General features: G+C 36.9%; 1 protein-coding gene across 1 annotated transcript; it reads right to left on the bottom strand.

The window, feature by feature from the left end:
• Positions 1 to 1,917: 1,917 nt before the first annotated feature.
• Positions 1,918 to 16,936, bottom strand: LOC136255577 (transient receptor potential cation channel subfamily A member 1 homolog). The gene is made up of 17 exons (XM_066048378.1): positions 16,737 to 16,936; positions 16,288 to 16,462; positions 14,038 to 14,815; positions 13,628 to 13,841; positions 13,466 to 13,570; positions 13,280 to 13,377; positions 12,880 to 13,065; positions 12,716 to 12,830; positions 12,529 to 12,668; positions 12,371 to 12,477; positions 11,941 to 12,320; positions 11,694 to 11,889; positions 11,197 to 11,603; positions 8,510 to 8,704; positions 8,391 to 8,459; positions 2,732 to 2,953; positions 1,918 to 2,299 (listed from the first exon to the last, which is right to left on the bottom strand). The coding sequence occupies exons 1-17, from the start codon at positions 16,896 to 16,898 to the stop codon at positions 2,054 to 2,056; spliced, it is 3,795 nt and encodes a 1,264-aa protein (XP_065904450.1). The 5' UTR covers positions 16,899 to 16,936; the 3' UTR covers positions 1,918 to 2,053.
• Positions 16,937 to 22,778: the final 5,842 nt, after the last annotated feature.

Below are 22,778 nucleotides of genomic sequence, written 5' to 3'. Positions count from 1 at the left end.
ACGTGTGAAACTACCACCTTATCACGTGACATGATTGCGCTGTTGGACAATATGCAAATTTTGGTTATAAGTAAGAAGCTGGTGAATAAGCTTCATTCAGTAGGCTTCATTACTTTGTTGTGGCTAGGCGTTACTCAGAGGATAACTAACGAGATTAGTAACTTCGTTACTTGTAGTAATAATATTACGTAATATTAGACTCGTTACAGTAACTATATTACTTAGGTAACGCGTTACATTTGTAAGTAAAGTAGCTTGCGTTGTATTACCTGTTTTTATAGCGTATTTCGTTATATTACTTTGTTACCACAAAAGTAATAATATTACGTAACGCGTTACATAAGTAGCGCGTTACTCCCAACACTGATTGTAACTATCATTCTGACATGTGGACAATATCAAGTAGCACATCTGTGCTTGGTAAAAATGATGATTCGTTGCTGTTCATTGTTCACAGTTCATTGTGCATGTTTTCAATTGGCCGTTCGGCATTCTGACTGAAGTGGTTTAAAAGATAGGATGTTTGTGGTCTATTCTAAGTCATTTATGTGGTTTATTCATGGCGTCCCAATAGTGCCAGCATGCAATGATTATTTCTTGACAGTTACAACGTTTTCTCCTACTGAAAGAAGTGAAGTATTATTCTGAAATGTGGAGATTATCATATAGCACTTCTATGCAACAATGATGGTTCATTGTTCACTGTTCATTGTGCAGATTTTGGCTGTTCAGTAGAATTGGAGTTCTGAGTGAAGTGGTTTAAAGGCAGGATGTTTGCGAGGCATTTATGTTGCTCATTCTTGGTATGTCAATGCATGGCTGATATCAGCATACAATGATTATTTTTTGACAATTAGAATGTTGTCTTCCACTAAAGAAAGTGATCATTTCTCACTGATCATTGTGGACGTTATAGTATAAAGCATGCAATACAATACACAAAACATACCCAGAATTTTGTGACTCCATCAGGCATAATCTTGGAATGCAATGAATGTGGCTACACAAAATAATTTCATATCATGTGATTTTTGCCATTGTAATCAGCTCACTATCCTGACTCAAACATAGCATGTATTATTTCAATTAGTATTTCAATTAATGTAATAATAATTTATGTAGTATGAGATTACTAGCAGCTTTGCTTTTATTTATAGTTTCCTCAAAGCTCTGTTGCTTCCCCTCTGACAATACAATAGTGAAAACTATACAAGTCAGTGGCGGATCTAGGAATTTATAAAGGGGGTTTCCAGTTTAGAAGGTGGAAATATATATTGACATGAGATACGCAAAAGTTTGCACTACATCGTCTGGTTTGGTAAAGTGAGACCAAAAAAAAAAAAACAGCCTAGTAATAGTACATAAAATATATTAAATAACTTCCTACACACTACTTTAGTAGCTACTGTGACTGCTCTATTAGAGTATCTCGATCGAGACGCACGCCGCGATAATTAAAACATTTAATTGTTACGCAATCATTTTTCAAAGGGGGTTTCCGTGGAAACCTTTGAAACCCCCCCTAAATCCGCCACTGCAAGTATAGACAAATGATGTTTTATGTTTTATGCTTGGGTTTCCAATGCTGTGTAGAAATTTTAACTTAGTGTAAAGTGTGTGACATTGTAAGCAGTCCTGCACTGTAGAGCAGGTACCAGTGCTAGTTACTTATAATACTAGGAAATTACTACTGTATGTATACAACATATATACAAAGACACTTACTTAGCTACATAAACAATTAATTTTTACAGGGAAGTAGAGTTTGGAGCACTTACAAAAAGGACACAAGTAATGTAGAGTACAATTGTTGCTTACATCAAAATTGTTGACAGAATGATTCCAAACATAGGTTGTTAGTTGCCTTTGGAGTCACTGAGAATGAAGTAGTATAAAGTGCAGGAGTGAGCAGTTGCATGTAAATGCGCAAAAATGAAATTATTACATTTTGTACAAGCGTCATACATAAATCACCATCAAAATGAGTGCATCTATTAGTCTACCCTAACTTGCTAACATCCCGCTAAAATAGCTAATTGTTTTTGGTTATCAGTTACTTTGTTGCTTTTTTGATTACATTCTTGAATAACTTCTTTGCTCGAGAACCAGCAGAAGACAATGAAGGGCCTTTCTTATTCATATCTTGTTTGAGTTCTTTAATGGCAGCCAGTATCTTATCATCTTGTGATGTAGCACGTTCAAGCTCCACCTTCATTCGGTCAATGGTGCTTTGTAGGATGATCATAGCATCTGAATTCTTTTGAACTTGAGCCTTAACCTCATCAATTGGTTCTAGTACCTGAAGTGTGAAGATACAAGAAATAATGCATTGTTACTTTTGTACCATAGAGCAAAGCATAGTATAACATTAACAAGCCCAGCAAGTGTGCACTTGTGCAGTCAAATTCATGATGTATCTATACTCATCTAAACTTTTATTGTTATACTACATGTTGTTATACTACAGGGTACCTGCCAGTACATTTAGTAGTCTTTTAGAATACGAAAGTGTATCAGTAAGAGACTTTTCTGGTTGCCAGTACACTGAAGTGAATTAAAGCACTTGCCATATAATTATTTTGGTTGACTTAGACAGGAAATAAAAACACAAAACAAACTGCTTCAGTATGAGAATATCGGAGTGAGAAAACAAGTGTTAATGTTTTTGATACATTGCTGACTTTCAAGCTTGTGAAACAACTATGTTATATATATGCATAACTACACATACCCCTATCCCTTGCAACAGGTTCTGTAGTTTTTCTTCAGATTCCAGTTGAGTGACTTTCTTTTCCAACTGCTTAAAAGAGTTTCCTGAAAGCTTTTCATAAATTTTGTAATATAATAACAAGCAGAATGACACGTTAGGATTCTTCTCAACCCGGTGTAAGGTTTTTTTAAGTTTTCGTCTGACCCAGGGTAACTTCTGCTCTATGTGTATAGCTAAATCAACCTGTGTGTCATGGTAACATATTGAGTAAAAGGAATTAATTTATATGCACTTGTGTTCCACTACTATAGTTTGTTTGTGTTCACCCGAGCCCCCAACAATAGTTAGTAATATAAAGAAGTAATTCAAGTGAACACATGTTCACTCCCAATGGTTATATACAGGAACAAGCATGCTTTCATGTTGTAAACATGTTTGCGCGCCTGAATGAAAGTTGTCCATAATAAATGTATAGAATATTTTCAAAGCCTCATAACTCACTTGTTCTTGCCTGTGTCAAAGCACTTTTTTGATTAACAATTCCAGCATTTAAAGGGCTTCACAGAGCTACTAAATGTTTGGGCAGCTGACCCATGTATCAAGAGTTATTAACAAGAAACAAGGGTTCAGGTGAACGCGAACAGACTATCAAGACACACGATAGTGTGTCGTGCGGCCCAAGAAGCCGGCGCGCCACACCGTGAGTATTTTGACAGGAAGAAAGAAAACGTCATTTTCACACATTTGTATCTCGGTGATACCTCATCCGATTGGACCCAAATTTGCTGCAGAGTTGCCCGCCAGCTAGGGGAGTCTACATCCCAAATTTGAAGGAAATCACTCAAGCCATTTCCGAGATACGAGTGGCCAAAGTTTCGTTTTTTTTTCTTCGTTTTTTTTTTCTTCTTTGTCTTTTCGCACACTTGCAAAAATTGCTATAAAACGTAAACGCGTACTCCGATCGCCTTGAAATTTGGCACACAGAAGGGCAGTCCAAAGGTGAATCCTAGCATCAAATTTGGTGCAAATCCGATGAATGATTCAGGAGTTATTACCGATTATTCGCGTAAATCAAGATCGATTTGTTGTCACGCCTACAGGGTAAACCGCTTCATGGAATGAGCTGAAAATTGCTATGTAGATGGAGTAACCATCGTAGGAGCGCCTTTTGGTGGTTTGAAAGGAATCGAGATAAAGATCACGGAGATATGACACAAAATCCAACCTGTGTCACAATTACGCGATCGATTTTTAGGAATAAAAAAGTATTAGTTTTTTCCCACCTACTAGGCAAACCGTTTAGAGCAATGAGCTGAAAATCGGTGTATAGCTGGAATAATCTTCATTGAAAGTCCTTGCAGTAAGATAGAAGAATTGGATTACAAACCACTGAGTTATGATTAGAAAGCCAACTCCGTGTAGCAAATGCGAGATCGAGATACTCTAATAGAACAGTCACCCTAATAGAGCATTCAACTAATTTATTTACTCCATTATAGAATTCTATTACATTACAGGTTATTCTGTAGCTGTAGTGATTCAGAACATTACAAGTCACACAGAAGAGAGTTCAGCTATAAACAAGTCATGCACCCTGTTGAGAGTTCAGCTACACTCTCTAGAGAATTCAGCTACAAACAAGTCACTGTGGAGAGAGTTCAGCTACGAAGAAACTACCCTGTAAAGAGTTCATCTATACAAACAAGTTACCCTATAGAGATCACCTGCAAACAAGTAACCCTGAAGAGAGTTCAGCTACAGACAAGTCACTTTATAGTTTATACAGTGTTCAGCTACAAGTAAGTCACTCTGTAGAGAATTCAGCTACCACCAAGTCACTCTGTAAAGAATTTTGCCACCAACAAGTCACCGTGTAGAGAGTTCAGCAACCAAAATACTACTCTGTAAAGAGTTCAGCTATACAAACAAGTTACTCTGTAGAGAGATCAGCTAGAAACAAGAGAGAGTTCAGCTAGAAGAAGTCACCCTGTAGAGAACTCAGCTGCAAAGAAACCCTGTAGAGAGATCAACTACAAACAAATCACCCTGCAGAGCATTCAGCTATAAATAAATCACCCTGTAGAAAGTTCAGGTACAAACAAATCACCCTATATACAGTTCAGCTACAAAAAAAATCACTCTGTAGAGAGTTCAGCTACAGTGAGATCAGTTTGAAACAAGAGATTTCAGCTACAAACAAATTAACCTGTAGAGAGTTCAACTATGAACAGATCATCCTGTAGATAGTTCAGCTAGATACAAGTCACCCTATAGAGAGATCACCTTGTAGAGAGATCAGCTAGAAAAAAGTTGCCTTGTAGAAAGTTCAGTAACAAAGAAACCATCCTGTAGAGAGTTCAGCTACAAACAAATCACCCTGTAGAGAGTTCAGCTGCAAACAAATCACCCTGTAGAGAGTTCAGCTACAAACAAATCAACCTGCAGAGAGATCAGCTCGAGGAAGTCACCTTGTAGAGGGATCAGCTAGAAACAAGTCACCTTGTAGAGAGTTCAGCTACAAAGAAACCACCATGTAGACAGTTCAGCTGCAAACATATCGCCTGTAGAGAGTTCACAAAGCTAGAAACAAATCACCCTGTAGAGAGATCAGCTAGAAGAGGTCACCTTGTAGAGAGTTCAGCTGCAAAGAAACCATCATGTAGAGAGTTCAGCTGTAAACAAATCACCCTGTAGAGAGTTCAGCTACAAAAAGATCACCCTGTAGAGAGTTCAGCTAGAAGAAGTCACCTTGTAGAGAGTTCAGCTACAAAGAAACCATCGTGTAGAGAGTTCAGCTACAACGAAACCACCATGTAGAGAGTTTAGCTGCAAACAAATCACCCTGTAGAGGGATCAGTTAGAAGAGGTCACCTTGTAGAGAGTTCAGCTACAAAGAAACCGCCATGTAGAGAGTTCAGCCTCAAACAAATCACCGTGTGGAGAATTCAACTACAAACAAATCGCCCTGTAGAAGGATCAGCTAGAAGAGGTCACCTTGTAGAGAGTTCAGCTACAAAGAAACCATCATGTAGAGAGTTCAGCTACAAAGAAATCACCTTGTAGAGAGTTCAGCTAGAAGAAGTCACCTTGTAAAGAGTTCAGCTACAAAGAAACCACTATGTAGAGAGTTTAACTGCAACAAATCACCAGTAGAGAGCTCAGCTAGAAACACATCACCCTGTAGAGAGTTCAGCTAGAAGAAGTCACCTTGTAGAGAGTTCAGCTACAAAGAAACCATCGTGTAGAGAGTTCAACTACAACGAAACCACCATGTAGTGAGTTTAGCTGCAAACAAATCACCCTGTAGAGGGATCAGCTAGAAGAGGTCACCTTGTAGAGAGTTCAGCTACAAAGAAACCATCATGTAGAGAGTTCAGCTACAAAGAAATCACCTTGTAGAGAGTTCAGCTAGAAGAAGTCACCTTGTAAAGAGTTCAGCTACAAAGAAACCACTATGTAGAGAGTTTAACTGCAACAAATCACCAGTAGAGAGCTCAGCTAGAAACACATCACCCTGTAGAGGGATCAGCTAGAAGAAGTCACCTTGTAGAGAGTTCAGCTACAAAGAAACCATCATATAGAGAGTTCAGCTACAAAGACATCACCCTGTAGAGAGTTCAACTAGAAGAAGTCACCTTGTAGAGAGTTCAGCTACAAAGAAACAATCATGTAAAGAGTTCAGCTGCAAACAAATCACCTAGAAGAAGTTACCTTGTAGATAGTTCAGCTACAAACAATTCACCCTATAGAAAGATCAGCTAGAAGAAGTCACCTTGTAGAGTGTTCAGTTACAAAGTAACTGCCATGTAGAGAGTTCAGCCTCAAACAAACCACCCTGTAGAGAATTCAACTACAACAAATCGCCCTGTAGAGGGTTCAGCTAGAAGAAGTTACCTTGTAGAGAGTTCAGCTACAAAGAAACCATCATGCAGAGAGTTCAGCTACAAAGAAACCACATGTAGAGAGTTTAGCTGCAAACAAATAACTTGTAGAGAGTTCAGCTAGAAACAAATCACCCTGTAGAGAGATCAGCTAGAAGAGGTCACCTTGTAGAGAGTTCAGCTACAAAGAAACCATCATGTAGAGAGTTCAGCTGCAAACAAATCACCCTGTAGAGAGTTCAGCTAGAAGAAGTCACCTTGTAGAGAGTTCAGCTACAAAGAAACCACCACGTAGAGAGTTTAGCTGCAAACAAATAACCTGTAGAGAGTTCAGCTAGAAACAAATCACCCTGTAGAGAGATCAGCTAGAAGAGGTCACCTTATAGATAGTTCAGCTACATTTCAAGTCACCTAGTAGAGAGATCAGCTGCAAAATAATATCCCGTGGGGAATAATGGGCATGTAATAAATATATGTATATAATTTGTATAATTACTAATAAAATCAAAAATAATTGAAGTATTAAAAATCTTCTTTAAGTTCTTTTCTTCTTCCTGTGGTAAAAAAAAACACATGGGTTAAAAAAACCCCAAAGCCAGCCATTGGCCGGCTTTGCAGTATACAAATACAAAAAGAAGTGATATCTAATCAAAAACAGCCAAGCTGTAAAAAAAGGTGCGGCCCCAAAAAGGCCATGGTGAATAAAGATGTGAAATCCAAGGTGGCAGCCAAGAAATGGCTGTGATGGTAGGTTAATGGTAAAAATTTTAATAACGACAATTCAGGTGAATTTTGTGCCGCTTGGTCTTGGCACCAAATTCACCTGAATTGTCGCTATTAAAATTTTTACCATTAACCTACCATCACAGCCATTTCTTGGCCGCCACCTTGGATTTCACATCTTTTTTCACCATGGCCTTTTTGGGGGCCGCACCTTTTTTTACAGCTTGGCTGTTTTTGATTAGATATCATATATATCACAAACTAAAATAAAAATAGACTCTACCAAACTAAAACTATCCCTGCCTACATGTTTGCTAATTAAATCTATTCACCTACATTGTTAATTTGAGCAATAGTAAATGAGAAACTATTGATAAACTTTTCGTCACTGTATAATAATAATCAATGATTTTGAGGACTGCTACAATTTAAGGAGACATTTAGAGCTCTCAGGTTCTAGTTGAACTGCTGACTGTAGCATTACCTGTATGCATGCTTTATCATATGTGCATGGTGATTTGTTATATGATAATAATAATAATTTGATTTGCTTGTTTGTCTGTATCCTCTGTTCTTGGTTAGAACTTTGTACCAGTATACTATTGTACATCCCTAGTATGTATATTTACTGTGATAAAATGAAATAACAGGAAGGAATGTTACAGTGAATGACTTCTAACACTACTAAAATTTATTGTCATAGTAAAATATTTTAATCAATCATTAACTTCTGTTGTAGATAAAATATTCCACAGAACGCTGTCTCAACATAACATAACACCTATCCATCTATTAGATTTGATGTGACTAGTGTGATACAAACCGTGACCGGACTTGTGAAAAGCAGTCTTTGCAAACATTAATTTATTGATGTACTTTCCTAAGTGCAGATTGAGTGAAGCTATTGGCTTGAATTTGTGTAAGAAGTGGATTCAGCAGGATAGAGGCAGTTTTAGTCTTTGATACAAAGTTATATGGTTTATCAAGTGTATAGAATTGGTTGTGTGGAACACGGCTTTCTCACTAATTCGGTCACAATGTATTGTTACAGCTATCGTAGGTATGTAGTTATATACCTGAAGCCCTAAATAGGTCAAAGTAGCATTTTCTTCTACTTTCTGCGTGTCTCCAACTGCAAGACCAATCTGCATGTTTGTACATATGTATTCAAGCAAACTTCAAGAAAGTCACTCACCAAAAGATTAGCAAATAGTATTGGCATTAGTATAATAAACAGTACCCACAGGAAGTAGGACATGAAGTCATAATGGATCTCTTCTCCATCATCTCCAAACTGGAAGGAATCAGAATAATCCAACTCTCCAGTAGTCATCACTAAAGATCTCATCAATGAATAGGCTGGTGTACCATATGTAGTAGTAACTTCTTGCTATATTGAACACAGATATGTTCCATACATATTATGTGTGTGTGACTGTGTTGTGTAAAACAGAATACATTAAATATACATTAAGAGCATACTTTAATTATAATTCCTGTAAGATATTAGTGTAGGTGTAATATATAATGCTTCTTGTACAGCTTTTCAACCAATTCAATTATCATCCATTTTTGACCTTATCAGGTACTGATCCAGGGGGTGTGGAGGGGGTGGCTAGCCACCCACCATGCATGGTTTTGCACCCACTCAGACATGCAATATTTATCAAAATGATTCTATAATCATAATGCTAATCATGAATATGTTAACAAGTTATTTGTATATTTTGTCAAATAGTAACTAAATCCCTGTATTGCATGCCAATTAGATTCCAATGCTACCCAGTCTATCACTTTATAGCAGCTGGTAGTACTATGCATTAATGAATTTATCTAAGATAATAGGCAGTATTAGCTATCATCAAGCAGAGGAGTTCAATATGGGGTCTGCTTTTGGGTTGAGTCGATTATACTTTCATATGCAATTATTTTTATAATTGACTTGGCATAATGTGAATTAGTAAAATTTTAAAGTTGGCTATTTAATAGAAAGCAAAATGAAAAACATACAGAGATTATTCTAGCTATGACCTTTAAGGTAATATTTCTTCCTGTGGGACATGTGTGATCAGTAGGAGATGATTAACTTATTCAATGAAGCAAACCTAGCAATGTGCAGTATGTGCACAGGTGTGCATACGTATGTTTTAACCACTGGTGTTAACTCATAATCAGCCTGTATACTGGGATTACAAAATACATGATATGTACACAAGAGCTATCATACTTCTGTGTGCTTCACTGTACAAGCTAGATGGTAACATTGTCAGTTCTTTCCCTGGTGTAAATACTAAGATGTTTAGAACTCTCAACTTTATCCACTCAACTTGATTTTTTTTTCTGGATCAGTACCTGCTTATATCTCATTGCATTGAGTGGCAATCAAACTCATTATTACGTGCAGTGTTGGGCAAGTTACTTTGTAAAAGTAACTAGTTACATATTACATATTACTTGCAACAGAACTATTTAGTTACAGTTACATATTACCCATAAAATAAAGTAACTGTAATAATATTACATATTATACAGGGGCGGATCTAGGGTTTATAAAAGGGGGAGGCTAACTCAAGGTACTAATCTCTTGGGTAGAGGTAGCAAAGCACACTTCCCAGCATGCTTCGCATGCTGGAACTAGGGGGATCTAGGGGCAGGCCCCACCAGGAAAATTTTGAAAAATAGATGCTAAAACACTGCAATTTGGAGACATTTCCACATAAAATTCATAATATTTTCTGCCTGTAGATATTTTATATACTGCCTTTAGATTATAGGTATGGCTCTCTGAAGCATTTTGTTAATGGAAAAGTTTGGGTAGGTACAGACAACCAAGTACATGATGCACCCCTCTCACAATTGCACAACACTGAATAGGTGCATGTTAAAATAATAATGTTGAAAGTGGAAAATTTTGAAATTTGAACAATACAAGATTGAATCTGAGAGCATTTTCAATGGAAATTGTGAACCTGAATTAAGTATTGTCATACATATTAACTACACAAGTAGATGAATGAAGCCCTTTAAACAGACCAATTCATTTCATTGCATGTATAGGTGCAGGCAGATTTGGAAAAATTCCATAACAGAACCAACTACATGTTTCCAGTGAATGTTCTATTAGAGTAGTTAGCTGACTGCTCTATTAGAGTATCTCGATCTTGTAAACCTCCAATGCTGATTCGGGTCCTTGTTGCATAAGTTTTAGCATAAATCCACTGATAATACCTTGGAAAGACGTTTATAAGGTGGTTTTATGAGTATTTGTATTATTAGTGATCATATAATTATGCTAAGACAAAATTTCATTATAATACTCAGCATATTGATCAAGTAAAGCCTAAATATGAAGGGGGGGCTTCAGCCCCCAAAGCCCCCCCCTGGATCCGCCCCTGTTATATTACTTTGTGTCCACAGCCTTAAGCTGTCACGTGTGAAACTACCACCTTATCACGTGACATGATTGCGGTGTTGGACAATGTGCAAATCTTGGTTATAAGTAAGAAGCTAGTGAATAAGCTTCATTCAGTAGGCCTCGTTACTTCGTTGTGGTTAGGCGTTACTCAGAGGATTACTAACGAGATTAGTAACTTCGTTACTTTTAGCATAGATTATAGAGATAAATAATATTACGTCATATTAGACTCGTTACAGTAATTATATTACTTAGGTAACGCGTTACGTTTGTAAGTAAAGTATCTTGCGTTATATTACCTGTTTTCATAGCGTATTTCGTTATATTACTTTGTTACCACAAAAGTAATAACATTACGTAACGCGTTACTCCCAACACTGATATTCGATTACGTGCACATATTCTTTAATTTTTTGAGCATACAGACACATTATGTATAGTTTTCAACAGTATGCAACTACACTTACTCTGGCAAACAACATGTAAAATGGTAGAGCGAAAGATATGATTAGGATGACTGGCAGATAGACTAATTTCAAGAAACTCTGTACAACATTTTGTAACATGTTTATTGGTATCCCTGTTAAAGGCAATTTCTTTAGGAACAGTACCAAATCAATCCATCCAAGGAACAAAGCCAGAGCACCAATCTGCCATGTTAAACTGGATAGACAAAAGCAGCTTTCAATATGCCCTGCAAGAGCAAATGTAGTAGTACAACCAATCAATAAGATTTCAATGTAGTTTTCAGGTTCTGTTAGATATTGTAGTCTGCGATTGATCAACTGAAATGTCTCCAGTGCAGCACGAACACCACAAAACCCCAACAGGACTACAGCTGCAAATCGTAGGAAAGCTTGATCACTATCAGAACCTGTAAAAACAACATCCTTAAATTTACTGCCATGTGTGTGTTGTGTTATGTAATGCTGAAAGGTGAGATTTATAGGACCTACGTATGTACCTTCACATGAGTCATTTTGGCACACATCATCATTTGGCAGTGGCAAGACAACTGCATATGATGTCAGGGTAGCTAGAAATAGCAAAAAGATACCCAGGTTGATGATAAAACCAGGCATGGCATATGCTCTCCATTTGTAAGAGAGTAGCTCTCTGGTAACTGGGTGTTGAAGTAAAGTAGTACGTTTATACTTCACCTAAAAAAAGTGTCAATGCTGCAAGCTGCCAAGATATGTGTGCCTGCTTACCATCCATTGGAGCACGTGGTTATCTTTGTTGAATTCAACAGGCTGTGAATTGTAAGTTGAAGATGTTTGAGGTGGTGTAGACAATTCTGTAAATCCAGTTTGATCACTACTACCTCCACACAATTCCTGGTGGTTATCTTTGTTGAATTCAACAATCTGTAAATTGAAAGGTGAAGATGCTTGCGGTAGTGTAGACAATTCTGTAAATCCAGTTTGATCACTACTGCCTCCACACAATGCCTGGAAACATCTGTGGAATACTCCTCCAGGAGGGTCTTGGAAATCATCCAAACAGTCAAAAGACATTTCTATTGCAGTAACCTCTCCCTTATCATTTGGTATTCGTTGGACACATCGGTACAAAACGACTTCAGCAACATCTTCAAACATTAACAAGTTAATATCTTACAATGGAGTATAATGTTGTTACCTGGTAGAAGTTTAATTAGCAGCCTCAATGGTGTCACATCATTTTGATCACATCCTTTTAGTGCTTTCTGCCAGTGGAGACTATTAACAATAGCCAGAGCTGCCTCTCTACAACGATATAGTTATTTTTTCTTCAGTTGCCATTGTAACAAAACTTACTGTTGTCTATTAAGAGCTGCCATTGCCAAGCAGTTATACCCATCTTTGTTCTGAACAGTAACATCAATATGAGGAGTCATCAATAATATTTGAACACAGGTCTCATGTCCATTCTGGGAAGCCAATATCAGTGGCGTTGTCTGTGAAGTATTGCATATGTGAGTTCATGTGACAGTGATTACAATACCTTGCTCTTGATCATTCCACCATTAACATCCACATCTTGTCCTAACAGGTAATTTACAATGTCTTTATGTCCTTCACTAGCAGCACACGATAATGGTGTACCACCTTCTCCTTCACTGTTAATGATCATACAAGTAACCACACATCTTGCACCATGTACCCTACCATGCTTCCATATCTGCACTACTGGCACACAAATATTTTACTACTGTGTCATGACCATTTAAGCAAGCAAGGTGAAGAGCTGTGTGACCTTCTTTGTCCATTATGTTTAGACCAGAGTTGGGACCATCCGTTTCAGTAACACATATAGTTACGCTTCCACTAGGATCATGTAAGACCTTAACACATCTACACAAGTGGAAAAGCAAGCTCATTTAAAATTATGTATAAGTTATTACCAGCAAATGCTTATAATTACTATTATGCCATCACAGTGTATTTTTTGAGGAAAGGCAGCATCAGCCATGTGATACTTTTTGTTGCATGTGCCCTGACCTCAGTTTTACAGCTATGTAGGCTGGAGCAATTGGAGTAAAACTTCTTAAAATAAACTTGTTCTTACTCTATATGTCCATTTTGAGCAGCAAGCATCAAAGGTGTCCTTCCTTTAAAGTCAGCTGTCTGCAGATGTTCACAAGTGTGCTTGTTATTCAAGAGAACCTGTTGGATGGATGAACATTCAACTGAATTATTGGTTTGTACACAAATATAGTCCAATAAACAAAACATGTATAGCTACTGTAGTTACCTTAGTTGTCCCCAGTGCTCCAGAAGCTGCAGCAATGTGTAGCAGTGTTTTTCCAGTGTCCGGATCACTCTCAGTTGCAAGGTGTAAGTCAATCTGAAGTATTGCCTGTACATGATAAGAATGTGTATAGAGTGCCAGTATGTTCCTAAGATGCTTGTTTACCTCAACAAGAACAGTATGATCACATTCAATTGCCCATTGGATAATTGTTTTGTTGTTCTTTGCTGGTAAGTTTAAAATTTCTCGGTATGATTCCATGTCTTTCACCTTTTTGATAGCTTGCAGCATGTGAAGCACAACTTCTCTTTTTCCACCAGCAATAGCTACCATCAGTGGTGTGTTTCCAACAGCATTCTTCAACTCATAATCAGCATTTCTATGTGTGCAACAATAATTATAGCATGGAACTGCAGTAATCTATGTTATCTGTTGCAGTAAAATAGAAATGTTAAACTATACAACACTTTTTATAAACTATTGTGCTGTAATCAATGTATTCAGGTATTTTCAATTGGCTACAACACTAGTCTTTTATATATGTACAGTAGTAATAACATTATTTCATTGCATACTTTTCAATTAATACAACTACAGTTTTCCAGTGACCACCCTGGCAGGCAATGTGAAGTGGTGTATCCCTTGTTGAGTTCCCCTCACCCATCATCGTCAAATATCGTGTGTCTTCCAGTAGCTGTGCATTTAATGTCCCATCATCATTTTTAGCAAATTTATGAAGTACGGTATCACCTGCATTACTTTTAGCACTGCTGTTACATTTATATGTAGTTTTAAGAAGGTTAAATGCTGCCTGAGTTGGAGATTGTTTTGCTAGCAGAAGAGGAGTGTTGCCATTGTTGTCTTTTGCTTCAAGCATCTGCTGCTGTCTCTGACTTGGACATTTTGTGATCAAGTGCTCCAAGACTTCACCGGACCCTCTCTGACAGGCAATATGAATTGGAATGTATCCCTTGTCAGTTTTGCTGAATAAGTCTGCACCTTTGTCCAGCAGCATTGTTATGATTTCTGTATTGGTCCCAGCACAAGCATAGTGAAGTGGTGTAAAGCTTTGGAGATTGTATTTGTCGACTTCAATATTTGGACTTTTTAATAGCAGTTCTACAATGGTCTCATCTTGCTTTTGTACTGCTAATGAAAGTGGAGTAGTTCCTGAGGCATTAGGTGCATTGACATCTGCTTTGTCTAAAAGACAGGTTAATACTTGAGTGCTACTCTCCCCTCTCTTGAGAGTGCTGGATGCTTTAGTGTGCTTTTGAGTAAAAGAATCATAATATCGTACTGCTAACATCAGTGGAGTATCATTTTCATCATCCTTAGTTGTACATTCAGCATCTGAGAACATGTCAACGAGAAAATGAATTACTGTGGTAATTTTTATAATAAAATATACAATTAAAAGGTGAGATACAAAGTTACATAAACTGCTATTTGAGATTCAGCATTATTATTATTATCCCTTAGATATAATTTATCAGAAGTATAAATATAAGCATTCAAGGTTGCCATCCACCTTAAATGGACCACACTGTTGTAACTGATGTGCTATGGTACCACCTAAAAGAGCTATATCACTACAAAAATGATCAACTTTCAGGTGCTTTCCAAGTCATTGAGGCATTAGAAGGGCCATATTTCCAAAGGACTTTTTGAAAGGTGTGGAAATATGGTCCTTCCAATACCTTTCCAATGACTTGGAAAGCACCTGAAAGTTGATCATTTTATGACTACTTTAGTCAACAAAAAAATAACACCTCCAAGTGCTACCATAGCACTTTTTAACAGTGCAGTTAGTTGGCTACACTGTTAGAATATCTCAAGCTGCTTAGGCTACATTTCTAAATTTCAGTGGTCCATGCAATATATAGCTATTCTAATTTAAGTTTTGTTGTGCTTTACTTCTTACAAGCCTGATGTGACTGGTGGAGTGAACAAACAATGACAAGATTGAGGTGACTAAGTAAACTCACAAATCCTTCTTTGGACACTGCTTATATTGACCCTAGCAAATGCATCAAGTGTAGTGATTTGTGGTCATTATCAGTCAGTACCCCCAATAGCTACTTGTTGACTTATTCCCTTCTTGTTTATAAACATAATGCTTGTAATTCCTTCTCACAGTCTATTCATCATCTTTCATGCTGAAGCCTCTATTCATGCAGCTGTGTTTGCTGTGATTATATACAGGTAATAAAGGTATGTTCATGGCCTACTATTATGTCAGGAGATTATAAACATTCTCTATGAATTTCTTCACAGCTTATTGTGAATCATTGTCAACTAGATTTCTGACAACTAAGTTATGTGGCTACATCATCAAGCATGCAACTACACTGCTAACCTGTAAACCCAAACCCATAATTAAATGCTCCATGTTGCTCAATATAACCAGTCAAAGCATATCTTATCTTTGAGCTGATTTGACATCAAAACCATGAGCAAACCGCATTCCCATGATATTGCCAGGACAATATCTTGTTGCCCGGACAATATCCGAGTTAAACCCCAAGTGGTTCCTTTGAACGTCCGTTGTAAAGCGGTATAGCTATGCATATTGTAATATTTTTGGTCACAAATATTCTGTAGCAAACTGACATACAATAGCAAAGTTGCCAAAGATGTATAGAATCCACTGACTGTGTGCTTTTTATTAATGTCCAACTTCCGTACACACAATGCAGCAGATCAGTGGGAGAGGATTTTCACTTGAAATGCTTTCACGTTATTACTAGCAATGATCCATACACTATAACCATGGTGATCACCATACTAACCAGTCACATAGTTATACACTATGACTTCCTTACTTGCACCATTCTCAATCAGATATTGAACAATTTCTGGATGTTTGTTGCAAACAGCAAAATGAAGCATGTTGTAGCCTTCATCTTCAGTGGTTAAATCAATAAGATAAATGCAAGAGTGCTGCACAAGTTCTTCAACAATTTCTTTAACCTTATGAAGTTTTCCTCTGACAACAGCCTATATAATAATGTAACACATATGTAGTTACTGTCCACATTACTATGCTGTTTAATCTGTACTTCCAGTAGCCACATGTAGGGCCATAACCTGAGGCAAACAAAAACTATTGGAACAGCTGCATTCAACTGTCATACAGCTACATATTTTGAGACATAATTGCTTTAATCATGTTTCAAATAAGTGTAATAAAACTGATAACAGCTATCTGTGTAGTTGAGACCACTGTACTCAGATAGTAGTCAGTACGCATACACAGCAATCATGTATGTACCTTGGTACCATCTGTTAGAAGCCTGTCAGCAAGTTCGTTCATAACATCATCATCTTCTGAATAAAATAAGGGTGAGGATGGAAATCCTCCCAAACTAATGATGCTCTGAGCCCTGGTATATTTGTCTGGCATGTCAGGGGCCAAACTGGCTCTTTTGTCCATGATGAAAATGTATACTAGCAAAGCTGACTAGCTAAATCCCTTTTCCTGCTGTTTACTCACTGGCAACAGTTTACCACTCTTTTATAACTGTGCATACGTGCACAAGCTTCTCAAAAGAATGCTTTTATTTGATGTGATAAATAATAAACTATAATTATGCTGTTTATGGCTATACTGTATATTTAATGAAGTATATAGCCACATAGTTATTCAGTTATTTTTTATGTAAGAGTATATGTATTAGATAGTGCATTGTAGTTAATAATGCTATAGCCAGTCCTGGACAAGACAACAAGAGGAACGGCATGCTTAGTTACTATAAATAGATGGTTCAGGATCAGTGAGTAATGAATTCCTGTGGGATATGGTGTTTGTGCACACTTATTGAGATGTCCAAGTCATTATTTCATCTGAGTAATGTAGCATACAATTGTATAAGTGTGGTATGTGAATTATGGTGGTGTGTCATTTGACCTAAACAACAACACTACAGTAGACTGCAAGATATTTGTCAGTTACAATTCCTTTTGCTGGTGGTATCACATGAAAAACAACCAATCACAGATACTTTGTAAGAATTTGAAAAAGTCTAGTCACCTATCATTGGTTGGTTTTTATTTGAGAGTTTTTGTATGACTGACAACTGACATGCAAAACACTGTAACTAAATTATAGCACATACATCTTGTCACATGATCTGTAGAGTAGGGTCCGACCATGCTGTTGTTCACTGTTCATTGTGCAGGTTTTGGCTGTTCAGTGGAATCGGCATTCTGACTGAAGTGGTTTAAATACAGGATGTTTGTGAGGTATTTATGTAGCTTATTCTTGGTATTTCAATGCATGGCTGATGCCAGCATGCAATGATTATTTTTTGACAGTTACAGAGTTGTCTCCCACTGAAGGAAGGGATCATTTCTCACTGATGATTGTGAAGGTAGTACATATATAAAGCATGCAATACAATAATACACAAAACATACCCAACATTTTGTGTCTCCATCAGGCATAATCTCGGAATGTTATAAATGTGGCTACACAAAATAATTTCATATCATGTGATTTTTGCCATTGTAATCAGTTCACTACCTGAGTCAAACATAGCATGTATTATTTCAATTACTATTTCAATTAATATATGTAGTATGAGATTACTATTGCAACTTTGTTTTTATTTGTGGTTTCCTCAAAACTCTGTTCCTTCCCCTCTGACAGTACAATAGTGAAAACTATACAAGTCACCTAGTCTAATCATCTTTCACATCCCAACAAGTTTCATTTTCCATACAACATGACCATAGCAGTATGGCAGGCAGACAAACTGACCAGTGATTATGTTTATTATCAATTATGAAATGTGATATGATACTAGCTACCAGAAACCTATAATTCGTAATGACCAGGGATTTTTTTTTCAGTTCAGTGCATGTATGCACCATTGAACAAATTACATTCCTTACCAAGAAATGTTTGTTCATTAAAGAAATTATCCATGCCTATATGGGATGTTAATGATGCATCCTTAGTTACAGTGTATACATTGGTATACCAGGAATAAAGACACACAAGTGCATCCGTTCTTCATTATGTTTACATGACATTACATATACAATGAATAGTGATCAATATTATGTGGTAATGGTGAAAGCTAAATGAACTATTTGATCCTTCTTCACTGCGCCAGACTTGCAATGCATTACAAACATGTGTAATGACTAGGTCAAAATCCAGACTCCAGTGAAACTCTCTTACAATCTTGCACAGCCCGCTTTACAATCTTACAATTTCTGTGGTATTATCACACCCTCAGAAATGCAAAGTTTAAGAGTGTGACACAAACAAATCTTGCTTACATTGAGAACACGCCAATTAAGAAAGTTCTGTCTAGTACTCCATTGACAGCAAGCTTGATGGAATGACCACATTAAAATATTATTAAACCAAATCAATGTACAGAAATCATTGTCACTGACTGCCCAAGTGGTGTTAGGTGCAATTGTTATAAAAGTATTGTTATATCTGTTGCTAAGTATGTATTACAGGACCATAATACTACAATTAGTATCAAAATTGAAGTCCAAATGAGTGTTGCCAGATTCCGTCTTAATGATTTTCAGGTATTCCAGTGTTTATAATACAATACATTGACCATGCTTGATTTGCCTATCTCACAACAAAGAAGAGTCCAAGCTATACTCATAATGATGTAGCTTTAAGATTGATATGCTTAAAGATTACTTTATGACCTTAGTAAGGAATGGATACTATCATCAATTAATGAGAACATTGACTTGTATAAATTTTTCTTTTTCCCCTTTGCAATCAAGCTTTGGAACCCCTCCCCTCTTTAGAGCAAATTCTCTCTACTTCAGTTTTGTAATCATCACATCTGTGCATCATAATCATGTGTTAATTAAATACTAGTATTTCATTGAATTACATTTGTAATCTTACAATCTTCGCAGAATTTTTGACGACTGCACAATCTTGTATAGGATTTTTTGGAGTTTGGCCCTGGGCCAAAGGGTACCTCTCAGGCTGAAGTGATGTTCAGTAGAGAAAAAATCAAGCCCATGCATAGCCTTAGCTGAGAACACTGTCTGTGTGACATCCTGTCTGAATCATTATTCATAAACCTCTGAAAAATACAAAACATGTTTATTGCATTCCTAGAAAGGAAATTTGAACCACAACCATGTAAACTACAAATCAAATAAATAATATTGGTTGTGAATATTATGTTCATTGTGTTCAGGTTCATTGTGCATTCTGTATTCTTAGTAAGGAAATTTGAACCACAACCATGTAAACTACAAATCAAATAACCATATATAGCTATTGGTTGTGAATAATATTATGCTCATGTATGCCAGGAACTTTAAACAAAGCCACATAATCAAAATGCTAGTTTCTTGTCCCCATCCATGTCACTATTTTCCTGATGTCATCATTCTGACTCATCAAATGAATTTTGATACCAGTTATTGGTGGCTGAATGCAGCCATTAGCAAGCTTGCAACTAGCTAAGGAAGTTCATGTTTTCTCACTAAAGTATTAATTCACATGCTTGCATTACTATTTTGGCAGATGATTAACAATAATATTGAGTTTTATGTGTTCTTATCAGCTGTTTAGTGTACAAATGATCTTGGGGCTCATTTTGGTGTGCTTACTTGCATAGATTGTGCAGAGTCTAATGTGTAGTCATATACGTACATTTCTACAGGCAGGGACTAAAAAGGGACTAGTTGTGGCTAAAAAGCTATTTGTAAATGACTTTTGGCTAGTTGTAAGTGGTGTAAAAGTCAGGCTAAAATAGCACAGAAAAGTATAAAGTCAAAGTTCCATATTATGTGTTATGAATCTTACCTTTCGCTATATGCAGGGAATTGTCCAAAATTATGTAAAGATTTAATATTGAGATAGTCATTTTCAAAGTCTTACAATCCAACTTATAGTTATGGCTTTAATTTTCTGACAACCATAGTCATTTCCCTCAAAATGCTTCCAGATTCAATCTTGTCACAGCTGTGTTTCATAATTTTTCCTGGGGGAGTATGCCTTCAGCCCCCCCTCCCCCCATGGTTAGTTAGAAATCATTTCAGTCTTGCACTATGCAACACAATTAAGTCCTCTTCTGTATTTGGATAATCATGATAATACAGAGCTCAAAATACATACTTCATACACAAAAGCAAAGTTTGTTTAGTTTGTACCATGTGTAACAATAACCCCCCTCCCTCCCCAGCCTCAGGTTAGGCTAGTTGTAAAAAATATTTTTTACCACTGTCTACAGGTATAACTTACACAGCAACCACCAATCAATCAGCCATGTTTATTTAGTGCTCGGGCTTCATGTAGTCGATCTGTTGAACTGTTGATATAATTATTTTAGTTTTATAAGTAGCTAGCTATTATTGTTTCTTTTTGTGTTGCCAGGGCTCCAGATTTTACTTTTTTAGTAACTTGGTAATATTGGTAACCCTGAGACAAGACTCCTGACCCCTTGTAATTATATTGCACATGCAATGGTAAAATTATGGCACTATCATCATCATAAGTATCATGACACACTGACACACAGTAGTGTGTCGTGCAGTAAGGAAAGCCAGCACACCAGCATTCTATTTAAAATGTCCGCTTTATTAGAGTATTACAATAATCTAATCCAAAACAGCCAAGCTGTAAAAAAAGTGTGCGGCCCTCAGAAAGGCTATGGTGAAAAAAGATGTGAAATCCAAGGTGGCGGCCAAGAAATGGCTGTGATGGTAGGTTAATGGTAAAAATTTTAATAACGACAATTCAGGTGAATTTTTGTGCCGCTTCACAAAATTTACCTAAATTGTCATTATTAAAATTTTTACCATTAACCTACCATCACAGCCATTTCTTGGCCGCCACCTTGGATTTCACATCTTTTTTCACCATAGCCTTTCTGAGGGCCGCACACTTTTTTTACAGCTTGGCTGTTTTGGATTAGATTTCATTTCTTTTTGTATTATATACCCCAAAGCCGGCCTATGGCCAGCTTTGGGACTTTTTTAACCTATGTTTTTTTCTTTACTACAGGAAGAAGAAAAGATGAAGTAGATGTACTTTAAATATTTTATTAGTAAATGTACAAATTATATTATACTGTATAATACATATGTGACCGGATTTGCGAAAAGGGGTCTTCCACACACATCCAATTTGCCAACTTTGACAATTGATAACTTCAGATTGGAAAGAGCTATTGCCTTGAATTTTGGACAGTGGTGAGCACCACTATAGCTGAGTACGTGGTGAAATGTTCAGGTTAATATGTTACTTGAACACTGAGTTATGGTCTCCAACGTTTACGGAATTGGACGTGTGTGGAAGACCCCTTTTCGCAAATCCGGTCACATAATATTATATTGATTACAGAAATCTCCATGGTGGTTTCTTTGTAACTGAACACTCTACAAGGTGACTTCTTCTAATTGCTCTCTCTACAGGGTGAATTGTTTGTAGCTGAACGATCTACAAGGTAACTTCTTCTAGCTGATCTCTCTACAGGGTGATGTGTTTGTAGCTGAATTCTGTATAGGTGATTTGTTTGCAGCTGAGCTCTTTACAGAATGGTTTCTTTGTAGCTGAACTCTCTAAACGGTAACTTCTTCTAACTGATCTTTCTACAGGGAAATTTGTTTCTGGCAGAATTTTCTACAGGGTGATTTCTTTGCAGCTGAACTCTCTACATGGTGGTTTCTTTGTAGCTGAACTCTCTACAAGGTAATTTCTTCTAGCTGATCTCTCTACAGGAAGATTTGTTTGTAGCTGAACTATCTACAAGGTAACTTCTTATAGCTGATCTCTCTACAGGGTGATTTGTTCATATTTGAATTCTGTACAGGTGATTTGTTTGCAGTTGAGCTCTTTACAAAATGGTTTCTTTGTAGCTGAACTTTCTCCAAGGTAACTCTTCTAACTGATCTTTCTACAGGGTGATTTGTTTGTAGCTGAATTATCTACAAGGTAATTTCTTCTAGCTGATCTCTCCACAGGATGATTTGTTTGTAGCTGAATTCTGTACAAGTGATTTGTTTGCAGCTGAGCTCTTTACAGAATGGTTTCTTTGTAGCTGAACTCTCTACAGGGTGATTTGTTTGTAGCTGAAATCCCTACAAGGTAACTTCTTCTAGCTGATCTTTCTACAGGGCGATTTGTTTGTAGCTGAGTTCTCTACATGGTGGTTTCTTTATAGCTGAACTCTCTACAAGGTGACTTCTTCTAGCTGATCTCTCTACATGGTGATTTGTTTGTAGCTGAACTCTCTACAAGGCGATACTTCTAGGTGATCTCTCTACAGGATTCCTTGTTTCTAACTGAACTCTCAACAGGGTGATCTGCTCATAG

This window comes from Dysidea avara, chromosome 5 (genome assembly GCF_963678975.1).
Source record: "Dysidea avara chromosome 5, odDysAvar1.4, whole genome shotgun sequence".
NCBI classification, from domain to species: Eukaryota; Metazoa; Porifera; class Demospongiae; order Dictyoceratida; family Dysideidae; genus Dysidea; species Dysidea avara.
This window is presented reverse-complemented; position numbering and strand designations above follow the sequence as displayed.